Source organism: Macrosteles quadrilineatus, unplaced genomic scaffold, assembly GCF_028750875.1.
Source record: "Macrosteles quadrilineatus isolate MER2022 unplaced genomic scaffold, UCM_ALF_1.0 Scaffold_7__1_contigs__length_78375512, whole genome shotgun sequence".
NCBI classification, from domain to species: domain Eukaryota; kingdom Metazoa; phylum Arthropoda; class Insecta; order Hemiptera; family Cicadellidae; genus Macrosteles; species Macrosteles quadrilineatus.
In genome coordinates, this window is record NW_026542600.1 from 4,317,760 (window position 1) to 4,340,889 (window position 23,130).

A 23,130-nucleotide genomic window follows, 5' to 3' on the forward strand; every position below is an offset into this window, starting at 1 on the left:
ATTGTTACCCCTATCTTCCAATAGATAGGAGATTCCATATTCAGGCGGCGTTTAAAAGTGTATTTGCCATTGTGTTAATATGGTTTTGTTTAATGTTTTAACATGTTAAGTTTCTAGAGAGATAAGATTTAACATACAGTCATCATCTAAAAAATCTTCTAACACTGTTATGATGATTCATAAATTAATATGAGTTTCTATATTTTAAGAGCAAGACTGCTAAGGGACCTGAGTGTCATTTTACAATTTTTCATTTCTTCACTGTGTAGTGTATGTTCCCATTACACAGTGAAGAAATGAAAAATAATAATATAATACATACTTAAACCTCGTAAAATTGGGGGAGCGAGCTGGCGTAGTGGTTAGAGCGCGGGACTTCAGTCCCTGATGTCCCTGGTTCGATCCCCGCCAAGTCACCAATGGATCTTATCTAAGTGATAATACCGCAACCCCTAGGTCTAGCCTGAAGTAATGTGAAAAACAATCCCAGGCTCGTGCCTAGCGTCCTAGGACAAAAAAAGATGTTTCCACACCAACGATCAGCTGAAAGATCTATTCGCCATCCTTTCTTATTACAGAATAATCTGGCCTAGTGTCCGCACCACCCTGCGCTGAGAATACTACCACTAGTACTACCACTAGTACTACCACTAGTACTACCACTAGTACTACCACTAGTACTACCACTAGTACTACCACTAGTACTACCACTAGTACTACCACTAGTACTACCACTAGTACTACCACTAGTACTACCACTAGTACTACTACTAGTACTACTACTAGTACTACCACTAGTACTACCACTAGTACTACTACTAGTACGGCTGTCAACCATCCGCATCAACAAACTCATTGGATCGACAAGAACACATTGGACTTTGGTTTTTCTGCTAAACCAATGCTATAACTTTTGATTTAGTCATACTGCAATCTTAAAAATGACTTGGTTTATATTTGTTTAGTCATATTCTTAAAACTGACTTTGGTTTATATTTGTTCGAAGATGTAAGCAATTATTAGTATTTTTTTTATTAAAATGTTGTTTGCAGTTGTTAAAGTGGTTTATTTTTTGATTCCTGAATCTTTTTTCTACACTTCAATTAGCAATTTAACTCTTCATTTGTGAAAATAGTTAGGTTGGATACAAGAAAACCATGAGAAAGTTCCTCATTACTTAAGATAACAAAAAAACTATTTACGCATTATATTGATCATGGAAGATTTACATTTGTGCATCTACAAACCTTTTGTTTGATTTCCTAAGTAGGACTAATTGAATTGTAACAAATTGAAGTTCAAATAATTTTTATCGTTGTTTCTAAAACAAAATAATGCCACGACTCTGCACGAAATACAAGTCGTTCAATTCGTTAGGCTTAAAATATATTTAAAGTAGAAATGTGCTCTTGGTTTGAAATATGAAAATATTGTAGTTAGTCACGAAGTAAGGGTTTACATCACAACATACCTAGATATATGTTTACACCTTACATCCTGAAATATATATTCATTATTTGTAAAATTGTGATTTATGCCGAGTTTGATATCTGATTGGGGGCTCATAAATGATAAATGATCATGCAGATATTCAATTGGCATGCATTCATTGCGCTAACTTACAAATCAAGTTCATTGGTTGGGTTTCAACAGTGAATCTATGTCTGCATTTTCCTATTATATTTTTCATAATTCCAGTGTTCTTTCTTTTTGTTTTTGATTTTATTTAACTTTCTTGTCAGAATTGTTCATCAAATAACAATAATTTATCTGTTCCCAAATACTTACTATACAATTAAATATAATGATTGCAAAAATTAATCTTCGCACCTTTTGCACCGTAAAAAAATATATATATATTATATATTAATTAAACAAGCACACTTAGGAAAATGTATTGTTTCAACTATTGCATAAATGTTGTTATTTTTCCAACCAGAACCAGAAGTGGTTTCTGATGGTCCCAGTATAAATTAATAACTTTTAAACTGTAAAATACAAACATTACATGCGAACGAAATCAGTCAAAACAGAAAACGAAAACAATTAAACGTAATTTTTAATATAATCCGAAACTCATGCCAAGTCAATAATTAATTATATTCATCATCGTGTTACGTATTATCTGATATGATTATAATCACCTAAAAGTGATTATAATTAATTATAATCACTTATTGGTGATTATATTGGTGATTTGGTGATTATAAGTCATGTTGTAGTATGAGTAGTACCCTGTGACTTACGTAATTCCAGAGGAAATTTTTATTAGGGGGATTAAATAAATGTTTGTTGGGATTGTTAAAAGTACTAAGCTCTACATAAAAATACTTCTTACTCATACACAGCGTATAGATCTATATCTCCTTTATTGTCCAAGGATAATAGGACGAGGATTTAATAGAGTGTAGAATTGATATTAGGATTTTCCGCAGTTTAAAAAAATACGGCCATTAAATTTTTTCCTTAGCACTCAAAAAGCCGAAACTGCAACATCCTATGAGAAATATTTTAACGTAAAAAATGAGAAGAAACTTGGCAATAATATATTAATAAGCAAAACAATTCTTAATTATATTTTGTATTTTATGTTGCAGTGAAAGAGATACAATTATGAATAAAACATCGAAATAACAATTTTCAAATCGAGAAGTCGTTTTTTAATTTATGATTCATGCCCACCCAAGCAAGTTGCTGGATTTATGTATGAATAAAATAAAGTTGGCACAACATTGTACACCAGAGAAATTATTTGTTATCAACTAAAAGCCACTCTTCCGCTGAAACAAATCCCTAACAGGGAGAACCACGTTCAATCTAAAAATAATATAACGTATAACCCTTTTGGTTTTGAACAGTTAGTTGTAAAATCTACAATGAATCTGGTATAGTATGAATAATTTTTAATGTATAAGTTACAACAATTTATCAAGGTATTATCGTAAATAAATATACTTGTTGTTTTTTAACGAAACTATCCCATTTAGTTTAAATAATTGTATCGAAAACCGAAAACCATTGTAGTATCTGCATACGATTCACCAGTAATTCACCCGATGCGGGAGAAACGGTGTTTTTACTCGGCACGGCACGGCGTTCCTTTGTTTTAGCGGGATCGAAGTTGACACTGAAACTCATGGATTGACCACAGAAATGGCTGTAGGAATAAGTACATAGAGCATGAAACGTTTTACAAGCTGTGAAATATCCACGGTATAGAGCTCGGAAGAGAAAACAGAACAAAACTGGTCTCTTACCTGAGTGAGCAGATAGAGTTTTGATGAGGTGTAGGAGCCTAGCTGACCTAGGGAAGTAAGTGACGCACTGCTCTGCACCGCAAGGCGCGAACCACCCGACCACCCCAAGTACCACCCACACCCACACACCCACACACCTACACCCTCGCACCCACACACCCATACCCGTACCCAACGTTTACTGCTGGTATTGTGAGGTGGGAATCAAGTTTGTCGCAATTATAATGGGTTTCTAATAGTTATTTGTGTAACAACTAGTGGGCGGAGTTGCACTTTGCTGCACACGAGAGAAACGTTTACGCATGAGTCGCAGGCGAGTGTGGAAGATTTCTCGAGTGCAGCAAAGACAGTTTGCACTCGAGTTACACATTATATTTTTCCTATAGTTACTATAAATCACAAATAATTAGTCTTTCAAACACTATACAACACGTTATTAAGTAAAATCCAAACATTGTAAGGAATGGGAAACGCTGCTCCAGCTGATCGTAGTCGTAATATCTTCAAGTGTTGCCAACTTATTTTCAAGCGTACACGGATTACGTGCATAATAAAAGCACGCTGTTTTGTGTTTCTTGTTTTGTGTTTGGTTGGAATACAGATGTGCGCCAAAGTAAGGCTTTCTGTACTATAATCTGTGCAATGAAGCCCACTTTGTCAGGTGACTGTTGGATAATTTTATTTTATTCAATGTTTGTTACATAGAGTAAAACATTAAAGTAAAGGGAAGAACCGCCGTTTCGTGAAGCGTAACTCATTGTTCCCGAAAATGATATTTAACAGAAAAAAAGACGCGTAAATGAACACAAGATATACAAATCTACTGAGATACAGGAGAGAATGCAGAATAAGGCAAGGCGAGTTGTCGAGTTCAGTTACCAATTGGTAAAATACTGGTAAGTAAATAAAATGAATTATTGTAGGCGTTGGCGAGAGGAAATCAAAAACAAAATGAGACGAGAAACTGATAAAAACAATAAGAAAGACGAACTGGGGAGGAATGGAGAATGAGACATTCACGATTGGGCTATGTCATTATGGCTGAAGTAGGCTGTTTCCAGCCCTTGTACTTGAAGCTTAGAGTAATAACCACTCTGCTCTGCACACTTTCCTCAATTATCTCTTTATCAATCTAGTGATATCACCGTCTTGTTATACATGTGGTATACATATAAAGGTTAACCGTGTTTTAGACTGTGTAATCCCCAGTATATTTAGCTATTTAACAACATACATACAGTCTGCGGTCAATTTATTCAACCAACTACAGTACGTACTTATATTACTTTCTATCACAGAGTCGACGAAATGAGACAAACTGTTAGATCATAAATGAAGATAGATAATGTATCTAGCCTAGGAGATTGGATTGCTAAATAGCTCTATACACAGAAATGAGCGCGATGTTTTAGCTAAAGGAATTATAGAAATTACGAAAAAAACTAACTTAAAATCAACCACATCAGACAAATATTATATTAAACTTGTCGTGCCTCTAGATAGCATTATTTAATTGCAACAGTTTCACAATCGCGTATTTATTTCGCATAGATTCAACATGTTTCGTTTACATGTTCATTTCTATGGATAGTTAGGTTAGGTCACACTGCTTTAAACATATGTAGTCATTTGAATACTAAGCATTATACTTTCAATATTCTTTAGCAAATAACCTTAGCTAGTTAATATTGAACAGATGGTTAAGGTAATTAAACTATCTCAAGTTTCACCATTTCACATCCATGTATTACTAGCATTACATGAAACCATTTTAGGTAATAAGCTATCACAGTGGCCACTGGGTGGGACAGTAAGGCTTAGACTCGGAACCAATTTAAATATATAATTTTGGTGTCCCGACTCCAAAGAGGCTAAAAACCATTTTCATAATTATAATTATAGGCCTACATTTGTACATGCTTTCCGAAATAAGGAATTTTTACATTTCCAAAAACTGGTTTAATTTGTTTTTTATTTTTGCTATTAAAACATTAAAATGAGTGATTTTTATTACTGTATGGTGCAAAAACAAATAATTAGGTACATCGAAAAGTTGTACGATTGATGAAATTTTAAATATATTGTATTAGTATTGTTTTCATTGTATATTTTTCTTGTTATATTGTATTGAATATTCCCATCTCATTCTTATGGATAGAAAATAAACTGTTGTAGTTTTGAATTTGAAATAAAAACGTCATCAATATTAAATGATTTTTTTATTTTCATGGGGCCTTTCACCAGCTATACTGTCATCATCAGACACATCACAAAAACTGTTTTAGTTTGCTTATTTGGATGTATTTTGATCATATTTGCATATTCTATACTCAACTATTAACATAAATTTTTGCTTCCCTGTAGCAGCTTACCTAAGTACTCCTAAAAATTGTGGTTATTTCTATAGGGAATAAATATGACAATATCTGAGTGACAAAACAGACAAATTTGAAATTTGCTTAGTCTGCAGGTTCGCTGCTGTGGGGGTATTTGTGTGCATGTAACTAATTTGGTTATGGCAACTTTGCCGTAAATAAATCATCTATTACTATTGTCTATAGCAAACTGTGTTACGAATGTCTATTAGAAAAGCCGTTAATGAACTACTTGAAGCTACCAAGACATGAACGAATAAATAAATTTATACTGCATCAAAGCGCCATACAAACGCTTGTGTCGTGGGCGTATTTGTCAGGTTAAATATTTTAATCTCGCAAACAAACACTGACAGTTAATTGATAACAAAGATCACTCTTCGACTTTTCACTTGTTTGCTGCGTCCATCATCGTGCGAACGTTTTGAACCACCCTCATATCACTTCCAGTCTACATATTAAGCCTTTAGAAGGTGTAAAATAATAAATAAAACGTTCAAAGTTAACTGATGTTGGCTATACATTTGTCACATTGTGAACTGTAGGTTTTGCGAGTATCGTAAATTTGTGTGCATTTTGCTTGAAAAAGAACGATAATGCAGATTTTCTTTTTTCGAGTTATGAGAGATTTTTATCGTACGACGATGCCTATTTCATTAATATGATCAATGACGAGTAAAGATTTCTGATTTCTGATGGATGTAATTGTAGAAGATCAACTCATATGGTCAAATCCTTGAGTCATTGTATTTCTGATAAACTTTCACCATTAAGATGAAATATTTTACAATTTAAACATTTGCAAAACCTTTTATGATATTATTGATTATTATTTAATTAAACGTTAAAATCAAACCATGCGGAAATATTTATCTCAAATTAGTATTATTGTAAATGAAACTTAATGAAAATTTAAGTAAATGTTTAGTTAGAGGAAAAGCTATTCGCACAATTAGTGAGAACTGTTGTCCCCTAAACGAGGCTTGTTGAGTGCCTCAATAGTTAGAGGAAAAGCTATTCGCACAATTAGTGAGAACTGTTGTCCCCTAAACGAGGCTTGTTGGGTACCTCAATAGTTAGAGGAAAAGCTATTCGCACAATTAGTGAGAACTGTTGTCCCCTAAACGAGGCTTGTTGGGTACCTCAATAGTTAGAGGAAAAGCTATTCGCACAATTAGTGAGAACTGTTGTCCCCTAAACGAGGCTTGTTGAGTGCCTCAATAGTTAGAGGAAAAGCTATTCGCACAATTAGTGAGAACTGTTGTCCCCTAAACGAGGCTTGTTGGGTACCTCAATTTTATCGTGTTTAAAGAATACACTTTTAACACATTTTGTCTACAGTTTATAATATGGAGCAAGCAAGTTTTTAGCGGATGACAACAAAACAAAATTACCAGAAAAGTGAGCAAAGTAATTACGTTCAGTTTCAAAATAGCTTTCATCCATATGATAATGTCATCCCGATCCGGTTGTACGAAGCTCGTTGTAAGTGTAGCTAGAAACAAATAATTATTGCCCACTCATGCAGTAACATCTTCCCGAACTAGAAAACTTCTTCCATGAACAGCCAAGTATTGATTTTGTTATTTTAAAACCCTCTAATATCAAAGAACAGTTTTGATAATTAATTAACTGGATTATGTTGTATTTGGGTATGTAGACCACTGAGTAGCTGCACATATTGGACAGTTGCAGATATAATGTTTACCTGGGTAGGACGTAGCATGATAGCCTCAGGGTAGGATCCACCCCATACACCACCACACTCGCCCACTTGCACTTTCCTCATTTGCAAACGTGTTAACGTTACCTTTGACTATGAATAAAAATATCTTTAGACATATAGTCAATCGTTTTATCTAGTTGGTATTTTCATTCTATTGACTTGAATTTGATATTCGTTTGATATGGTTGCTTCCTTAAGTTGTTAGTTTGAATGAAAATTTTGCTTAAACAAGAATTGCGTTTGTTTTATATAGAGGAAATGACCTTTTGCTTAAAATAAGTAATAGAAAGTATACGGTTACAACAAATTCTTTTTTTTTACTTTTTATATTTAACATTTTGTTGGTCTTTATCAATGTTGATTCTTAACACTGTGTGAATATCAAACCTAAAAAAAAATCAGGTCGTCGTTCTTTTGATGTATTTTTATTTTTGTATGTTGTGTTTTAATTTACTTGTTCTATCGTAATTTGTCCAAATTTAACACGGTTTACATACTACCTAACTTAATTTATCTTCGAATTACACGAAGAATCGTTTTTTCAGATCCCAAAGAGAAGTATACACAATTTGCCTTTTACCAAAGATGAATTAATTCAAAGCAATTAGCACGCCACCGCCTGCAAGCACTGTGAGTGGGTGTGAGTGTGTGAGTGAGCTGCAAGGCTGCAACACCCTCATGCAACTTATTAGCTTTGGCACAGAAAACATACTACTAGTTATAGTTTGCCACTGACTTGTGGCTTTGGGTAGAGTACAAACGACCACTATAAATTAACGTAGAGTCGGTAGGTAGGTTGGCCTGTATATTGTAGTATACTGCCACTCCATATACCACGCTATCGATTCTTCTATATTTAGGTTCAATTTATACTTCGAGCATATCGCGGAAGAGGAAATCCATTTCAAAGATTAGACAAGATTGGTAGAGTGTTCCTGGCTATTAATGATTTTTTTTTACTGACAGCATTATTTTACGACCTTTTTCTGGTGAGTTCGTCAATAGATCTACTTCCTCATTCATTCCATTTATTTGAACAGTTTTTAACTCTCTTGCGTGCAAACAATCTTACCATGTTGTACGTCTGCATTTCTGAAAATCGATTACTTTCCGTCGAAATACACGGTATTGGCTCCACCCTGTTTCGCTATCGGATGTTCAAGCAGAAGCATTTGACTTTTAACATGTTGTGGATCAATGCACGGAGCTGATTCATTTGAAAAACATTTGATCTCGGACTTATTTTGTTGCAAAAATACACATTTTAACCACCCGTTTGGAAGTAAAAAATAACAAATTGGAAATCCATACAATTTAATGAAACCTTTGTGATTTAATATTGTTGTCATAAATAGCCAAAGTAAATATTTCCCAACTTCTCAACGCGGGAACCTTAAGGCACTTTGGACACATGAACCATCTTCCTGCAGTGTTTCACATTAAGCATCTTCCTGCAGTGTTTCACATGAAGCATCTTCCTGCAGTGTTTCATATGAACCATCTTCCTCCAGTGTTTCACATGAAGCATCTTCCTGCAGTGTTTCACATGAAGCATCTTCCTGCAGTGTTTCACATGAAGCATCTTCCTGCAGTGTTTCACATGAAGCATCTTCCTGCAGTGTTTCACATGAAGCATCTTCCTGCAGTGTTTCATATGAACCATCTTCCTCCAGTGTTTCACATGAAGCATCTTCCTGCAGTGTTTCACATGAAGCATCTTCCTGCAGTGTTTCACATGAAGCATCTTCCTGCAGTGTTTCACATTAACCATCTTCCTGCAGTGTTTTACATGAACCATCTTCCTGCAGTGTTTTACATTAACCATCTTCCTGCAGTGTTTTACATGAAGCATCTTCCTGCAGTGTTTCACATGAACCATCTTTCTGCAGTGTTTCACATTAACCATCTTCCTGCAGTGTTTCACATGAAGCATCTTCCTGCAGTGTTTCACATGAACCATCTTCCTGCAGTGTTTCACATGAAGCATCTTCCTGCAGTGTTTCACATGAACCATCTTCCTGCAATGTTTCACATGAACCATCTTCCTGCAGTGTTTCACATGAAGCAACTTCCTGCAGTGTTTCACATGAACCATCTTCCTGCAGTGTTTCACATTAACCATCTTCCTGCAGTGTTTCACATGAACCATCTTCTTGCAGTGTTTCACATGAAGTATATTTCTGCAGTGTTTCACATGAACCATCTTCCTGCAGTGTTTCATATGAACCATCTTCCTGCAGTGTTTCACATGAACCATCTTCCTGCAGTGTTTCACATGAACCATCTTCCTGCAGTGTTTCATATGAACCATCTTCCTGCAGTGTTTCACATGAACCATTTTCCTGCAGTGTTTCACATGAAGCATATTCCTGCAGTGTTTCACATGAAGCATCTTCCTACAGTGTTTAACATGACCCATCTTCCTGCAGTGTTTCACATGAAGCAGTCCTTCAGTTTTCATATAAGATAGGATATAGATAAACACTATCCCATTTTATAAGATAGTTACATGGCATAGATTAAAGTTACTCTTCAAAAAGTGGTTTTTAAGTGTACGATTCGGTTAAGAACTGACTTTTGGCCCATTTCCCCACGAGCTGGAAGTGACAAAACTTGAATATGAAACATGAATATGAATTTTAAATGAGCAGAGCATTTCGAACATGGATTCTTTTTATAGATTTTTGGGCATAGTGTGAAATATTTGATAAATGTTCACATTACACCTTATAAGTGACTAACTCAGTTCAAAGTTACCCATTAAATGTTTTTTTCGTAAGGAATCAATCTGACATGCTTGAGGAAATTTAAATTCTAACAGGCAAATGGAAATTCGCTTAGTCAGCAGGTTTGGTGCAGTGGGGGTAGGAAATACCAAGTTTGATTCCGGATTCTCCTGTACCCTGATATTGTATTGTAATTCGTCACTCCCCAGGCGCAAGCGCCAGCTTCGCGGCCAATTGATCCAACTCGCATAACTGACCCCGATTACAAAAATTAACATTCTGTATTTATTTCTCATGGAACTTTTTCTTATCTCCACTCGACATTAGCGACTAGCGACCAAAGTTTTTTTCCGTGCAGTCTTGGAATCTTGTAAATCTGATGGTTACCGTTGAAAAAATGATTTGGCTTGAACTTTTAACCGTTTTGAACACGCAAAACGAAACCATCCACGATTCGATTATATGCTACAGTGTTAGGCCTACTCATATGAATACGAGATGACAGAATGAATTCAGTGACACACTAAAAATATTATGAACTAGATTAAACGCTAAAAAATGTCTGTAATCGTTAATATTTCGTCTAGTAGCCTATAGTAAACAAATATGCCATTTAAGATTCTAGTAAATTAGTTCTCGGATTTTGAAAGAAAAATAAAGTAGATAAAAATTGTTACAAACCTTAACTAAAATTAAATAACCAAAATGTTGATTGTAAGGAAATTCAAACGAAAGTTTCTCTTTTTTACAACGCCTGAGACAAAAGTACTTTTTTATTTATTTCACGATTTGTTTTTATAACTAATATGAAAGAGCGGAGAGGAAGTTTCCTCCAGAACACTAGGCCTTATCAAGAATGGTAAAGGATCGAAAAGTGAAAGACTGGGTATCTTACACTTCCATTTATTCAGTGTTCTCCTTATTCTAACACAAAGGTTTCTATATACAATTACATTATTATTATTATTTTATTAGTTATTATTATGTTATTATTTTATATACAGTCTTGATCCTGGGTCTGTATTCCTCCTACCAGGCAGTGTCTCCCGGGCTCGTGTTCAGGGTTTGGCAGAGGTTGGATCAGTCCTTGCGTACGTCCTTATTGGCCCTGTGGTCTACGACACTCCTACAAGATATCAGTGTGGGTCCGCGGTCTAGATCCTTGGTACCTTCACCCCGGAATCCTGGGCCCCCTAGCTGCTGCTCTCCACTGGAGACGGTTCTGGCGTCACTTGCTCAGAAGTTAGCACTCTCTATATAGTCTACTTGGTCTGCAGTCCGACGTAAACTCCGTCAATACTCAACGTATACCTATGTATACGCTGTTAAGGTGGTGGGGGAATACATGAGTCCTCCCCTACACCCACAACTACGGGGACCCGCGGGCTCAACACGTCCATAGGAGGGTGTCGGGGGCTCAGCACACCCATATCAGGTGTCCCACGGGCTCAACACGCCCATGCGGGGGTGCTAGGGGCTCAACATGCCCGTCCAACGGTGCCGGGGGCTCAACACACCCGTCCCTCCCGTAAATGTAGCCCAAGACGCCCATCATTTAACCCGGGGCTCAACACGCCCATCAGGTAACCCGTGGGCTCAACACGCCCATGCGGAGGTGTCGGGGGCTCAACACGCCCGGCTGACGGTGCCGGGGGCTCAACACGCCCGTCCAGCGGTAAATGTGGCTCAACACGCCCATCAGGTAACCCGCGGGCTCAACACGCCCATCAGGTAACCCGCGGGCTCAACACGCCCATGCGGATGAGGTGCCGGGGGCTCAAAATGCCCGTCCAGTGGTGCCGGTGGCTAAAACCGTAATTCAAAAGGTCGACTCGTTGGTTGTTCAGGAGTCAACAGCCTTTGCTGAGCCGCAACCCGTGCATCAAAAGGTCGATTCGTCGGTTGTTTATGAGTCAAAAGCCTTTAATGAGCCGTAAACCGTAATTCAAAAGGTATCCTTACTTCAACAACCTTTGCAGTATGACTTGGCTGTGTTTTTTTTTTCGTTGACCTATTTTTTGTTAATGTTTAACTTGTTTTCATTTTTCTCACAAATAGCTCGTCAAAAAAGTTATATTTATTTTAAACTTATGACAAAAACTAACCAATTTGGACAGTTTGACAGTTACGGAGACAGGTAGACAATTACGACACAGACCCCATATCATACCAAAAAACATAAACAGACCCAGAAATTCAATGGAAGAATACTGATGACGACTCTCCGATTGAAGGATCGTGGGTAAGACGACGGAAGTAAGTAGGCCTAAGTAAGTAATTTGTAGAATATGGGAACCGGATTGGACCATCAATACATGACGTCATGGGATCGCCCCTCTAACTTCTGTCAGTATAACGTTTTCAGTAATTCGACCTTGTTTTGGCACCAAAGTCAGTGAAGACTTAAACAGAAAATACATAAATGGCATACTGGCAACCAGGAAGTAATACTTGACCACCATACACAGTAAGCCATGTACGGATTAACACCATCAATAAAATGCACTATTTTACGTAAATTGCATTTTACATTAAACGCTTTTATAGAAGTATCCTCATAATGGGTCAGAAAAAAACAATTTTAAAATGGGGTCTTACCAATTCATGTAGAGGACATTTTGTTGTTTACCATTAAATTTGTAATTTGTTATTTCATTTGTAAAAAAAAAACATTCACAAAATGCACCGATTTAATACCAAACAATAGCTTGTCCTTAAAAAACGAGTGCATACAAACCCTACGGTACAATCTACCCTAAATAAAAGTGAAACCCTAGTCAACGCATTATAAACGTTACCAACAGAATCAGAATTTAGGATAAGCTATAAGGTCTACTTGCGCATCATTCAAGAGAATTTATAACATGTTAGTTAACTAATCCATGTTAACGTCGTACCGTACGTACAGACACAGACTGCACTAATGGCCATGTAATTTATTATACGTTTTTATTATACGTTTACGGATTTTATTACTTTGTCATGAAAATCTGCATGTCATATATTACACCCTGTAACGCTGCGTGACGCTAAGTGGACCCCCCCCCCCTCTTTAGAGCGTTACGTAATATGTTTACGATATTGATTTGGTTTTTTTCAGCACCTCTTTGTGTAAAACATTGAGAAGACTAAAACTATATAAAAATATGAAGCAGCAATACATTTTTATGAAATTATCAAACTTTAAACATACAATATCTATTATCTACAAACAATTAATTATTAAGTATTGTAACTATATAGCTAAAGATGAAATCTTTCTGATCGAAAAATTAACCCATCCTGTGAATTGAAGATTAAAACACCAGAACATCAAGTGCTGTTTAATTATGTCCCATTAAATAGCAAAATATAAATAGAACAAAATATGTATTGAATGGTATAAATAATATATAAGATATAGTATGTGAGCTATTTGGCCAACAAAGATTTTTCATTCGATCCAGTTGGCATACTGAACAAGAGTCCCATTTTGTATGCCAGCCATGATAATGAATGAGAAAAAGAATAAAATAATTTAGCAGCACACGTGTGAATGGAGTAGAATCAAGTTTTATCGTTATAACTTTTAATTTATTTTAATTTAAAGCTTGTACTACATCTTGTTAAGTGTTCAGAAATTGATATGAATGCATATTTCAATGAGTGGTGTGGAAGAAATATATATTTTCATTAATCTTGTTCCCGCGCCTTACAGTGTAGTGAGGATTGAAACGCCATAATGGCTGCTTCAAACGGAAGACATTATTTTACAATAAAATTGTTAGACATAATTATTTTTTTATGGTGACAGTGCAAGATCCCAGTTATAATGGAAAATATTTAGAATATTTGTTTTTGAGTTCGGAAGGGCTTTTAGCCCCCGTCCTTCACTGGGCCTAATTTTATAGTGTTTAGTGAAGCCAATGTTATTGTCAACATGAGTAAGCTCTCGTTCAGGGCTAGGCCCCTTGAGGCCTCAAAACCGATGCCAATTTATATGTCTGAAGAACTGCCCGATCTTCCAGAATATTCAGCTATAAATCGGGCAGTACCTCAAATGCCCAGTGGAATGAAAAAGGAGGAAGAATGTGTAAGTTATGAACTTACATCCTAAGCATTTAGCCTCCATCTTGCCCAATTCCTAGGCTCATAAAAGTGAGCTTTATATACTATTAAAACCCATTAAGTGCCAATGAATGCTAAAGAAAACTATAGATTAATGTCATAGCCTTCATATTTACATCTCAGTACACTACTCAGTTAATATTAGCAGCCCTAATCCTCCAAAGTTGTGGTTTATAGGTTAGTTTTTTAAACTCCAGGCCTATCCCTCGCTACTTCTAAATACTCTTAATAATTTTATTCCCGGTAATTATTTACCCTATTTACACTGGGATTTGATATAATTTTTATATGCCTACTTACAGTGATTTTAACGCTGAATCCAAAAATGCAATCAGTTTTGGGCGGAGAGATTCCTAAGTGGCCGTACAGTTATATAATTAATGCCTATTAAGCTTCAGTTTTGTTAATTTATTAACATATTTGTGGTATGGACGAGTCCAAGTTCTAGTGGCGACTAACACTAAAAGGGTTGGAAGGTTTGTGGAGTGGAAACAGCTGACAGTTGTTTACATTCGATACTAAAACAGACAAAACCACACACGACATTTGAAAATCGGAATAAAATTTTAAAATGATTCAATTTCAAAAAGCAGACGTACTTCTAAGACGTTCCGAGAATACAATTACACAAAAACAATAACTTAGGCATGAACACACATGAACTACACACTAACTACCTACACTATGAACACTACTAACTACTACTATGATGCACTATGATGTACTATGAACTACATGAACTTATTAATAAAATCAACATTTATCATTAATCAATAAATGTAATTTTATTCTTGTGAAACGCGAGGATTTTTAGCCTATATACAATAACACGACCGCATCACCATTGCCAAATTGATACTGTCAACTGTCACTGCCACTGAATTGCTGTAATGTAGTTTGCTAACCAACCAATGGATTATTACGCTAAAATGCGCCCAGAAAATAGATCCAGATTAAAAACATCTGCAATAGCAACTTATTAATTATCAAGTAAGTTTAATTATTGTTGCCGATTTAGAAATTAGTAATGGCTGATATTTGCAATGCGTGTGACCAAAATTTTTATGAAACAGTTGTGTTCGATGATAATGAAATTACAAGTTTTTTAATTAAGCACGGGGTTGTAAATAACGAAACAAATTGTCCGAGGTGTCATTCAAACATAAAATTGAACGATAAGTGGTTTTTTTTTGCTGGGGCATTTTTGATATCGTTAATTTCATTGTGTTTCACCCACTATTTAATTGTGCAAAAACAGTCTCGAAGTTGCATAAATTAATGAATCGGTACAACCTAACCTTTACCTTCCTAATCTAACCTCACTTCAAAACACTTAATACAGTCACGAATCCGCATAAAACCCGACCTACCTTCCTCACATGCCTAAATAAGAACTGATGAACTGATCATTTGGTTTCAAAACAAATTGATTTGATTTCATTCCGCATTAGATCAAGTATAAATAGTTGTTTGCTCTTCTCACTCAGTCCTCACACCTCACTCTTCACTCAGTACGGACAATGGTACGGACCCGTCCAGACCACGCCATATTACAGTCAGTACCATTACTGATTACCTTCAGTACCGCTCAATTATCCTTGTTAGATTCGTAATCCTAACCTTCGTTTTACGGCCGCTACTGCCACTTAGGAATCTCTCCGACCAAAACTGATTGTATTTTTGGATTCAGCGTTAAAAATTCTGTAATTAGACATATAAAAATTACATCATATCCCAGTGTAAATACGGTAAGTAGCCTATTTGCCTTATTCCCTTTAAGGTAAATCGCTTTTCCACATCGAAAAATTATATTGCAATCTACAAAATAAACAGGCCTAATAACATAGGTAACTTAGGCCTAATTTAACTTCAACTGGGTAAGTTAACTTACAGCTGCGCAGGGAACCTGTGTTTATTAACCGATATAGGCTAGGTCTAAATAATAGGCAAAAGTAGGCCTAAGATCTTTTCTGCACTGTTTTACCTATAATTTTTGTTATTAGGCCTAGGCCTAATCGTTAAATTAGATATATAAACTTCTCAGAGGATACGTTGACGTCACCGGGTTGTAGGGGCCCGGGACACTATTACCACAAAGATACGATCTGATGTACAGCGGGTGTTCGTGGTGTAGTGGATAGAGTAGTCGGCTGATGAACAAGAGGTAACTAGGCTATGCCTAGGTCTAGATCGAATCTTATCAGTGACTCCAACTTTTTGTCAAAGATTTTGTTTAGAATGCCATTTCTTAATAACTGTAAGTTAGCCTACCGGTACATCTTTTGTTAGAATTTGAGGCATTTATAATTTTATTTTATGAACAGAATTTAACCTTCATTAATTTTTTTCATTATCAGCAAGTTTGGTTAGTTAGGTTAGGTTACAGTACCCTAATGACAGTAGGCCTAACTGCTGGACACCCCACGTCCGGTTACCATACGTGTAGCATCTGCCTATAAACTTAGGCCTAATCTGGGCTATTTTTGCATTATTGATCTAATTATAAATTGGAAAATTTTTTAAACTGTAGGCCTAATAATTTGCAAGGTACGATATCTTACCTAACTTGAGTAGTCTAGCCTACATGCTTATGACAGAGTCAGCAATCAGATTATAAGTATAGGCCTAAGTTCAACCCAGAAATAAAAACAAGACAAAATATAACTTAAGTTACAGTAGGTAACTTATATGGACAAACATTCTTGTTTGTTACCTAAGAATAGGCCTACCTGTAACTTAAAGGATGATCGAATGTTTAGTTGATAGGTCAAGTAAGTTTAGCCTAATCATAAAAATTAACTTCACCCTCCGAGTGTTAAGTGTCGCGTAATCGACGTACAACACACCCGCCGTGGTGTTATGTGTCGCTTTTGCGACACACAAACATCGTTTACGGCGAAGGCTCTGGGACTGAATGAATCAGATTGAACTGAATTGAGATTGGTATTGTTGTTTTCAGCAGATTCTAAGCTTTCTCCTGATGTCTGTTTCTAGACATTTTTCATTTTAGTTCCGAAAATATTGTAGCAGACAGATGACGTGCGTATTTGTAAACAACTTGGTTAACCTAGCACCGATGACTGATGTGTTTTAGTATGTTTATTGTTGTTTTAGTGTTAAAAATAAAATGTAGTGATATAGGTACGTGGTGCATTATAAGAATATTTAAGTGATTTGAAGGGCTGGTTGATAATCCTGATGAAGTAGGTAGACTATTAATGTAAATTATCCGCCAGATTCCTAGCTATGGTTAGGATATGCATTCTTAGCTAACGCTAAATGTACAAAATCTGTTTTTCACCTTTAACTTATTTATTTGCAAACCTACCTACTTCCTTTTATTATTACCGGTATATTCTTGGAATCCTCATACAATTTAGAACAAAGTGGCTAGGCCTATTTTAAAATATTTGTAGACCTAAAATTATAAAAATTTATTGAGCGCAAACATAAAGTTTTTTTAATTTATTTTATAATTCTTGAGAAATGTTAACCCCACAAAAATTGTAGAAAACTTTTTTTGTAATGTTTTATATATTTCATTGAAGCCCATAATTTACCAAACAAAATGATATATAAAACAGCATAGGGGTAGAGTGTTTTTAAGTTTCCAAGATACATTTTAACAAAACCCTGCGATTGCGCAATAAATGGGCCGACATTAATGCCATCACTATGGACACTTGGAGGGTTAATCAATAATATGTTATTTTTGCCTAGAACAAGATCACTTTAAATGAAATTTAAAATTTAAATGTGTTTAAAAGTTTGAAGATATTAAGGAATATGGATCCCAAAGGCAAACATAAATATCGACAGAATCGGAAAAAAAGTCTTTGATAGTATGAATGTTCCTGTTAACAGGAAATTAAGATTTAGGCCTAGTATAAATTTTTTTCATATTATTTTGCACTTAAAAAATTTGAATTTTAGAACATTGGTGAGAAGTGTGCTATAAAACCTAGGTAATTTATAAGTTAGTATTCTCCTAGCCTTAAGTTTAGGCCTACTAGGCTAACTTTTTTGTTCTTTGGTAATAGCATCGAAGATGAAAATTTAAAAGAATAATTAAGCATAGGCTACACAATTATAATCAATTATATTAGGCCTATTCCTTCTTTATTTCCTGATAAAAATATAAGTTAATACAATATGTTTCCTGGGTTAGGCGTATTTATTTGATAAAAAAAGTGTTTAAAAAAATTCTTGCGTGGCGCCTAAAACGCCCTTGCTTTCTAAGTTACAGAGTAAAATGACTGCCAGGTTTAGGGCTAAAATATATCATTTATATAAGTTAGGCCTAATATAATCGTTTGATACAAAATCTGTAATTGTGGTCAAATTTTAGGCGTTTTCTGCGGGCTCGCAGTAATATCTCAGACATCTGCAGGGTGTCCACATTCTGGAAAGTCAGGGATAGTCATGGAAAAAAATTTTGGTCATTGAAAGTCAGGGAAATAGGCAAGAAGTCATGGAAATTTCCAATTATGGATGGATTTGAGGGGACCATTCAATGCTCTAGTCAGCCGTAACCCGGACTGTTGTAGCATTTTTCAGGATTTTTCACAAATGTTTGACAATTCAATTTATTATAGTTGAATTATTTTATGAGTTTTCGGTTTGTTTTAGTTCATTGTTGTACCTAGTGTACTCCAATGTTAACTGATTACATATTTCAGTATTTTCTGCAAAATAACATGTCCAGGCAGTATTATTTGTGTGTGTATGTTATATTATAATTTGCGTGTAAAGTTCGTGAGTCATGGAAATCAATGGTAAATGGTCATGGATAGTCATGGAAAGTCATGGAAATTAATGACAAATATTTTGTGGACACCCTGATCTGCCGTGTTCGCGGAGGGATTATGTAGGCCTACATCTTCATCATTTGTGACAAAATAGTGAACTCTGTGTGTGATTGCGGAGACATCATCTTTGTCTTCTGCGATCACGGTGATATCACAAATGTCTCCAATGGCTGCGGAGGAATAGTTAACATCTCGCGCGAGCGCAGAGACATCATCTTCGTCTTCTGCAATCACGGTGATATCACGAATGTCTCCTATGGCTGCGGAGAAATAGTTAACATCTCGGGCGAGCGCAGGGACATCATCTTCGTCTCCTCCGATCACGGTGATATCACGAATGTCTCCTATGGCTGCGGAGAAATAGTTAACATCTCGGGCGAGCGCAGGGACATCATCTTCATCTCCTCCGATCATGGCGGAATCATGGAATCCTTCTGTGGCGCAGAGAAATAGTCAACATCTTTTGCAAGCGCGTAGACATAAACTTTTGTCTTCTTTGATCATGACAAAGAAGATCTTTCAAGTTTGCGTACGGACATGATTTTTGACTCCCGCGGCCATGATAAAATCCTTCTCAACTTCTACGATCGCGCATAGGCTGAATTAATATAGTTGAAATGCAAGAAGTAGGCCTACAAGAGGAGAAATCTGTTTTTAGGTGTTAGATGATCAGCAAAAAACAAATTTGCGAAGCTTTGTAATTGTAAATTAACAAAATTATAGGCTTCATGTCTTCATCTTGCCAGAATTCATCCAGAGAGTAATAGGCCCTTTCCAATAAATAGGTCTTCAGTTTTTTCTTGAACGCCTTTTGTTCAGTGCACCTTTTTGTTACATCTGTTTATATTGAAAACTTTACTGGCCAGGTATTGAATTCCTGAATAAATCAAGGTAGTCCTATACTCCAGACTAAGTCTTCTTGATCTATTCAGATGAATAATTTATGTCCGACACCATATGGCAGTGGTCGTCTGCATATAAAGTCCAATATTTACCAGTCATAGGTAAAGTACAGTAGTGTACGCCACTCACGCAATTAGCCTTTACAACACTAGTAAAAGTTTTAAAGGCACTCGCCAAGGCTAGTACCTTTAATTTTCTACTAGTGTGGTAAAGACTATCCTTACACGATCTTGTGTAAACTACTATTAGTTTATTGGCATACTTTTCCGGATTAGCTATGCTCTAAAACTAAAAAATGATTGCCAGTTTGTTGAAATAAGCTTGCGGATAGTTCTCTTCATAGGCCTATTCGTGCCTATTCTCCTCATGGGAGCTAGAGCGCTATCTCACTGATTCTGAGCTGCATAGCTGATAGCTGGTGTTGGATCAACAGTGTTTAGTCCAACAAAAAGCGTCTAAAAATGATTTCAGTTTTCTTCCTCAAATCTAGTTCCTAGCAGCTTTTCATTTTTATCACCTATATTTTTTTAACATTTGCTTTTGATACCACAAAAATGATGTTTCCAAACAGAAAAAGTGCATGTAATTGAATAAGTTTTTTATTTTATCTTTCAGGAACATCATCTTCAAAGAGCAATCGTCACTGGGCAGTTCATCCCCACTCCAGAAGTGATACACATCGGAGACATGGTGGCTTATAATCGCCTGTACTCACCCAACTACAAAGTGCCGAGGCAACTGATCCACATGCAGCGTGAGTATTTTATGAGAGCTGAAAAAAAAATTTTTTAATTACTTTTTTCACTTTTAATGCTGTTTGAAAAATGTAATCACTTTCCAAAAGTCATATGATGTCAGTTTGATTCAGTCCTTCCTTAACATAAACATAACCATACTTTTGTTAAAAAATACCAAGAACATTCATTATTTAATTATGTTTCAACTTAATAAAATTAAGCTTGGATGGTTGAGTTTGTTCATTGATCCTTTTACTTTCTCCCCTTATACATAGTTTATGGAAAAAGTATTGTTTTTGTCAAAATTTTTGAGTATCAGTTTTGAGTAGGCCTAGATATATCTGTTTTGGGTCCCCCTGATTCCAAAAAAATAGTTTTTGAAGTGTTGTCTGTGTGGATGTGTAGGTTAGAGCTACAGATCACACCTGTAGTCCGATTTTTATGAAATTTGGTGTGTAATAATCCAAGGTATTTCCAGGGGGTTTTAAATTTTTTTTGGAATTTTGATTTTTAATGGTGATTTTTTGATAAAACCCATCAAATAACAGAAGAATAGAATTTTATCAAAAACGGCATGAACCATTTTGATTAAAATTGAGTTCGTTGGCCCTTTAGGTTTTGAACAAAATGGTATAAATCCCATTCCTGTAAACATTATGGTTCAAAAGTTACTACTGTAACTAATGTTATTTTCCCATATAAAATTATAAGAAATTGGAATTTTTGAAAAAAACCCGGTTTTGATTGAAATTTATATGTAAAAAAAAAAAAAAAACTAAAATATAAGGTAAAAGGTCACTAGTGGTCCTTATGATTTTGAACAAAATAGTGCAACCCCCCCCTGATGTACAAATTACGGTTCAAAATTAAATGATGCAACTTATGTGATTTTTCCTATAAAATATCATGTTCCACTACTTACCCATGATAAAGCTAATCGGAGAAAGTATGTGTCAGATTGCTGATAGGTCTACCGTTTATTTTTAATAGTTTTTCTACTCTCACCCTACAAAATGTTGATGTCAGTTTTACTTTGTGAAATTTAATTTATATTTAGTCAGTAAAATCATTGACTATTGGATAAAGAAGTAGACATCCAATCTATATGGACCAGCTGTCTCCAATTCTTTATTAAAACAGAATGTACTTAGTGTGAGCCAGTCACAGAATGCGCTAGATTCGACATACTACAAATTTAGACACACAATTAGCAGTATACCACGCTTATTTTTCTTCCATTATGAATTACGGTTTAACGGTATGGGGTTCTTCTAGTCATGCCGAACAAATTTTTATCCTCAAAAAAAATTCAGTTAGAGTCTTAGCGAAAGTGTCTCAAATCACTCACAGTAAAAAGTTGTTCATTCATTTTAAAATGCTTACTTTGTATAGTTCTTATATCTTTAAACTGGCTTTAACACTAATACGGAAACCCCGTCTGACAGGCCCACGGGAATTTTGAAAAACGCATGTTGGCAACACTGTTTACTTGGGAGATTCCATTCCTCCAATACCTTCCCCCCTTTTCCTCCCCTACCAATTGATATATTGTTTGTTCATTTTGCATGGGTGCCGTAACCTTGACAGGTTGTCTGTTCATAACATGTCCGTCTCAGAAGCCCAGCGTTAGTGTATTTTAAAGCGGGGTCTCACAGGCCGAGGGTTTCGGTTTGTGTGCTTCTAAGCGGGGTCCATTATTTTTCAAATGGGGTCTCACAGACCGGGGGTTTCGGTTAACGTCAGCCTAGGTAGGGTTTCGGTATTAGTGTTAATGGTTAAAAGTGATTTTGACACATTCATGGAAGATCAACATGCACATCCTCACAACACTAGATTTAAAAACAATATAAAACCAGTTCAACACAGACTTAAAGTATTCCATTTATCTCCTCAGTGCATGGGCCCAAAAATTTATAACAAATCACCTTCTTCAACTAGGGACACCAACTCATTGCCTAAATTCAAAAAGAAGTTAAAAAACTTCCTTTTGGAGAAGGTCTTCTTCTCATTGGAGGAATATATGGAAGCTGTGTAGATGTTAAGGCTCAGCATATGAAATGCATTTTAGTAATAATTTTAGTATAATAGAGACTATAAAATATTGTAATGAAAAATCACCTGTCTGAATATGATGTTATGTGATTATTGGAAAATAAATAAATAAACAAATTCGACAAAAAAACTGGAGACAACTTAAACATGGGGATGGAATGTCTTAGTTGTATCAATAGTCAAGGGTAAATGTTATTGAATCAAACTGTTAAAGTTATTTCATAAATGTTTGTCTAAGGTATGACATTATTGGTATGTTTCTAGCATTCACAATGGAGCAAGATATTCCAGATTACGACATGGATTCGGAGGATGAAAAGTGGCTGGCAGTACATCGCAAAACCCTGGACATCGATGAGTTAAAGGTGTGGAAGGTTTAATTGTGTTCAGAAAATATAGATTTCAAAGAACATTCAAAATTAAACAGTGAGCAATCTTG

The 23,130-nt window shown here is 35.7% G+C and overlaps 2 protein-coding genes across 2 annotated transcripts in view; one reads left to right on the forward strand and one right to left on the reverse strand.

The window, feature by feature from the left end:
- The window catches only part of LOC128998532 (ITG-like peptide), a 95,931-nt gene extending 92,590 nt beyond the window's left edge, over positions 1–3,341 (reverse strand). Inside the window, exon 1 of the mRNA XM_054424704.1 lies at positions 3,258–3,341. The gene's annotated coding sequence lies outside the window, so the exon portion shown is untranslated. The remainder of the gene's footprint in view (positions 1–3,257) is intronic.
- A 10,265-nt stretch (positions 3,342–13,606) lies between these two features.
- LOC128997814 (enhancer of polycomb homolog 1-like) overlaps positions 13,607–23,130 on the forward strand; it is a 51,708-nt gene continuing 42,184 nt past the window's right edge. Inside the window, exons 1-3 of the mRNA XM_054423552.1 lie at positions 13,607–14,156; positions 20,518–20,656; positions 22,956–23,056. Of these exons, the coding sequence (XP_054279527.1) occupies positions 14,004–14,156; positions 20,518–20,656; positions 22,956–23,056 (393 nt within the window). The 5' untranslated portion in view covers positions 13,607–14,003. The remainder of the gene's footprint in view (positions 14,157–20,517; positions 20,657–22,955; positions 23,057–23,130) is intronic.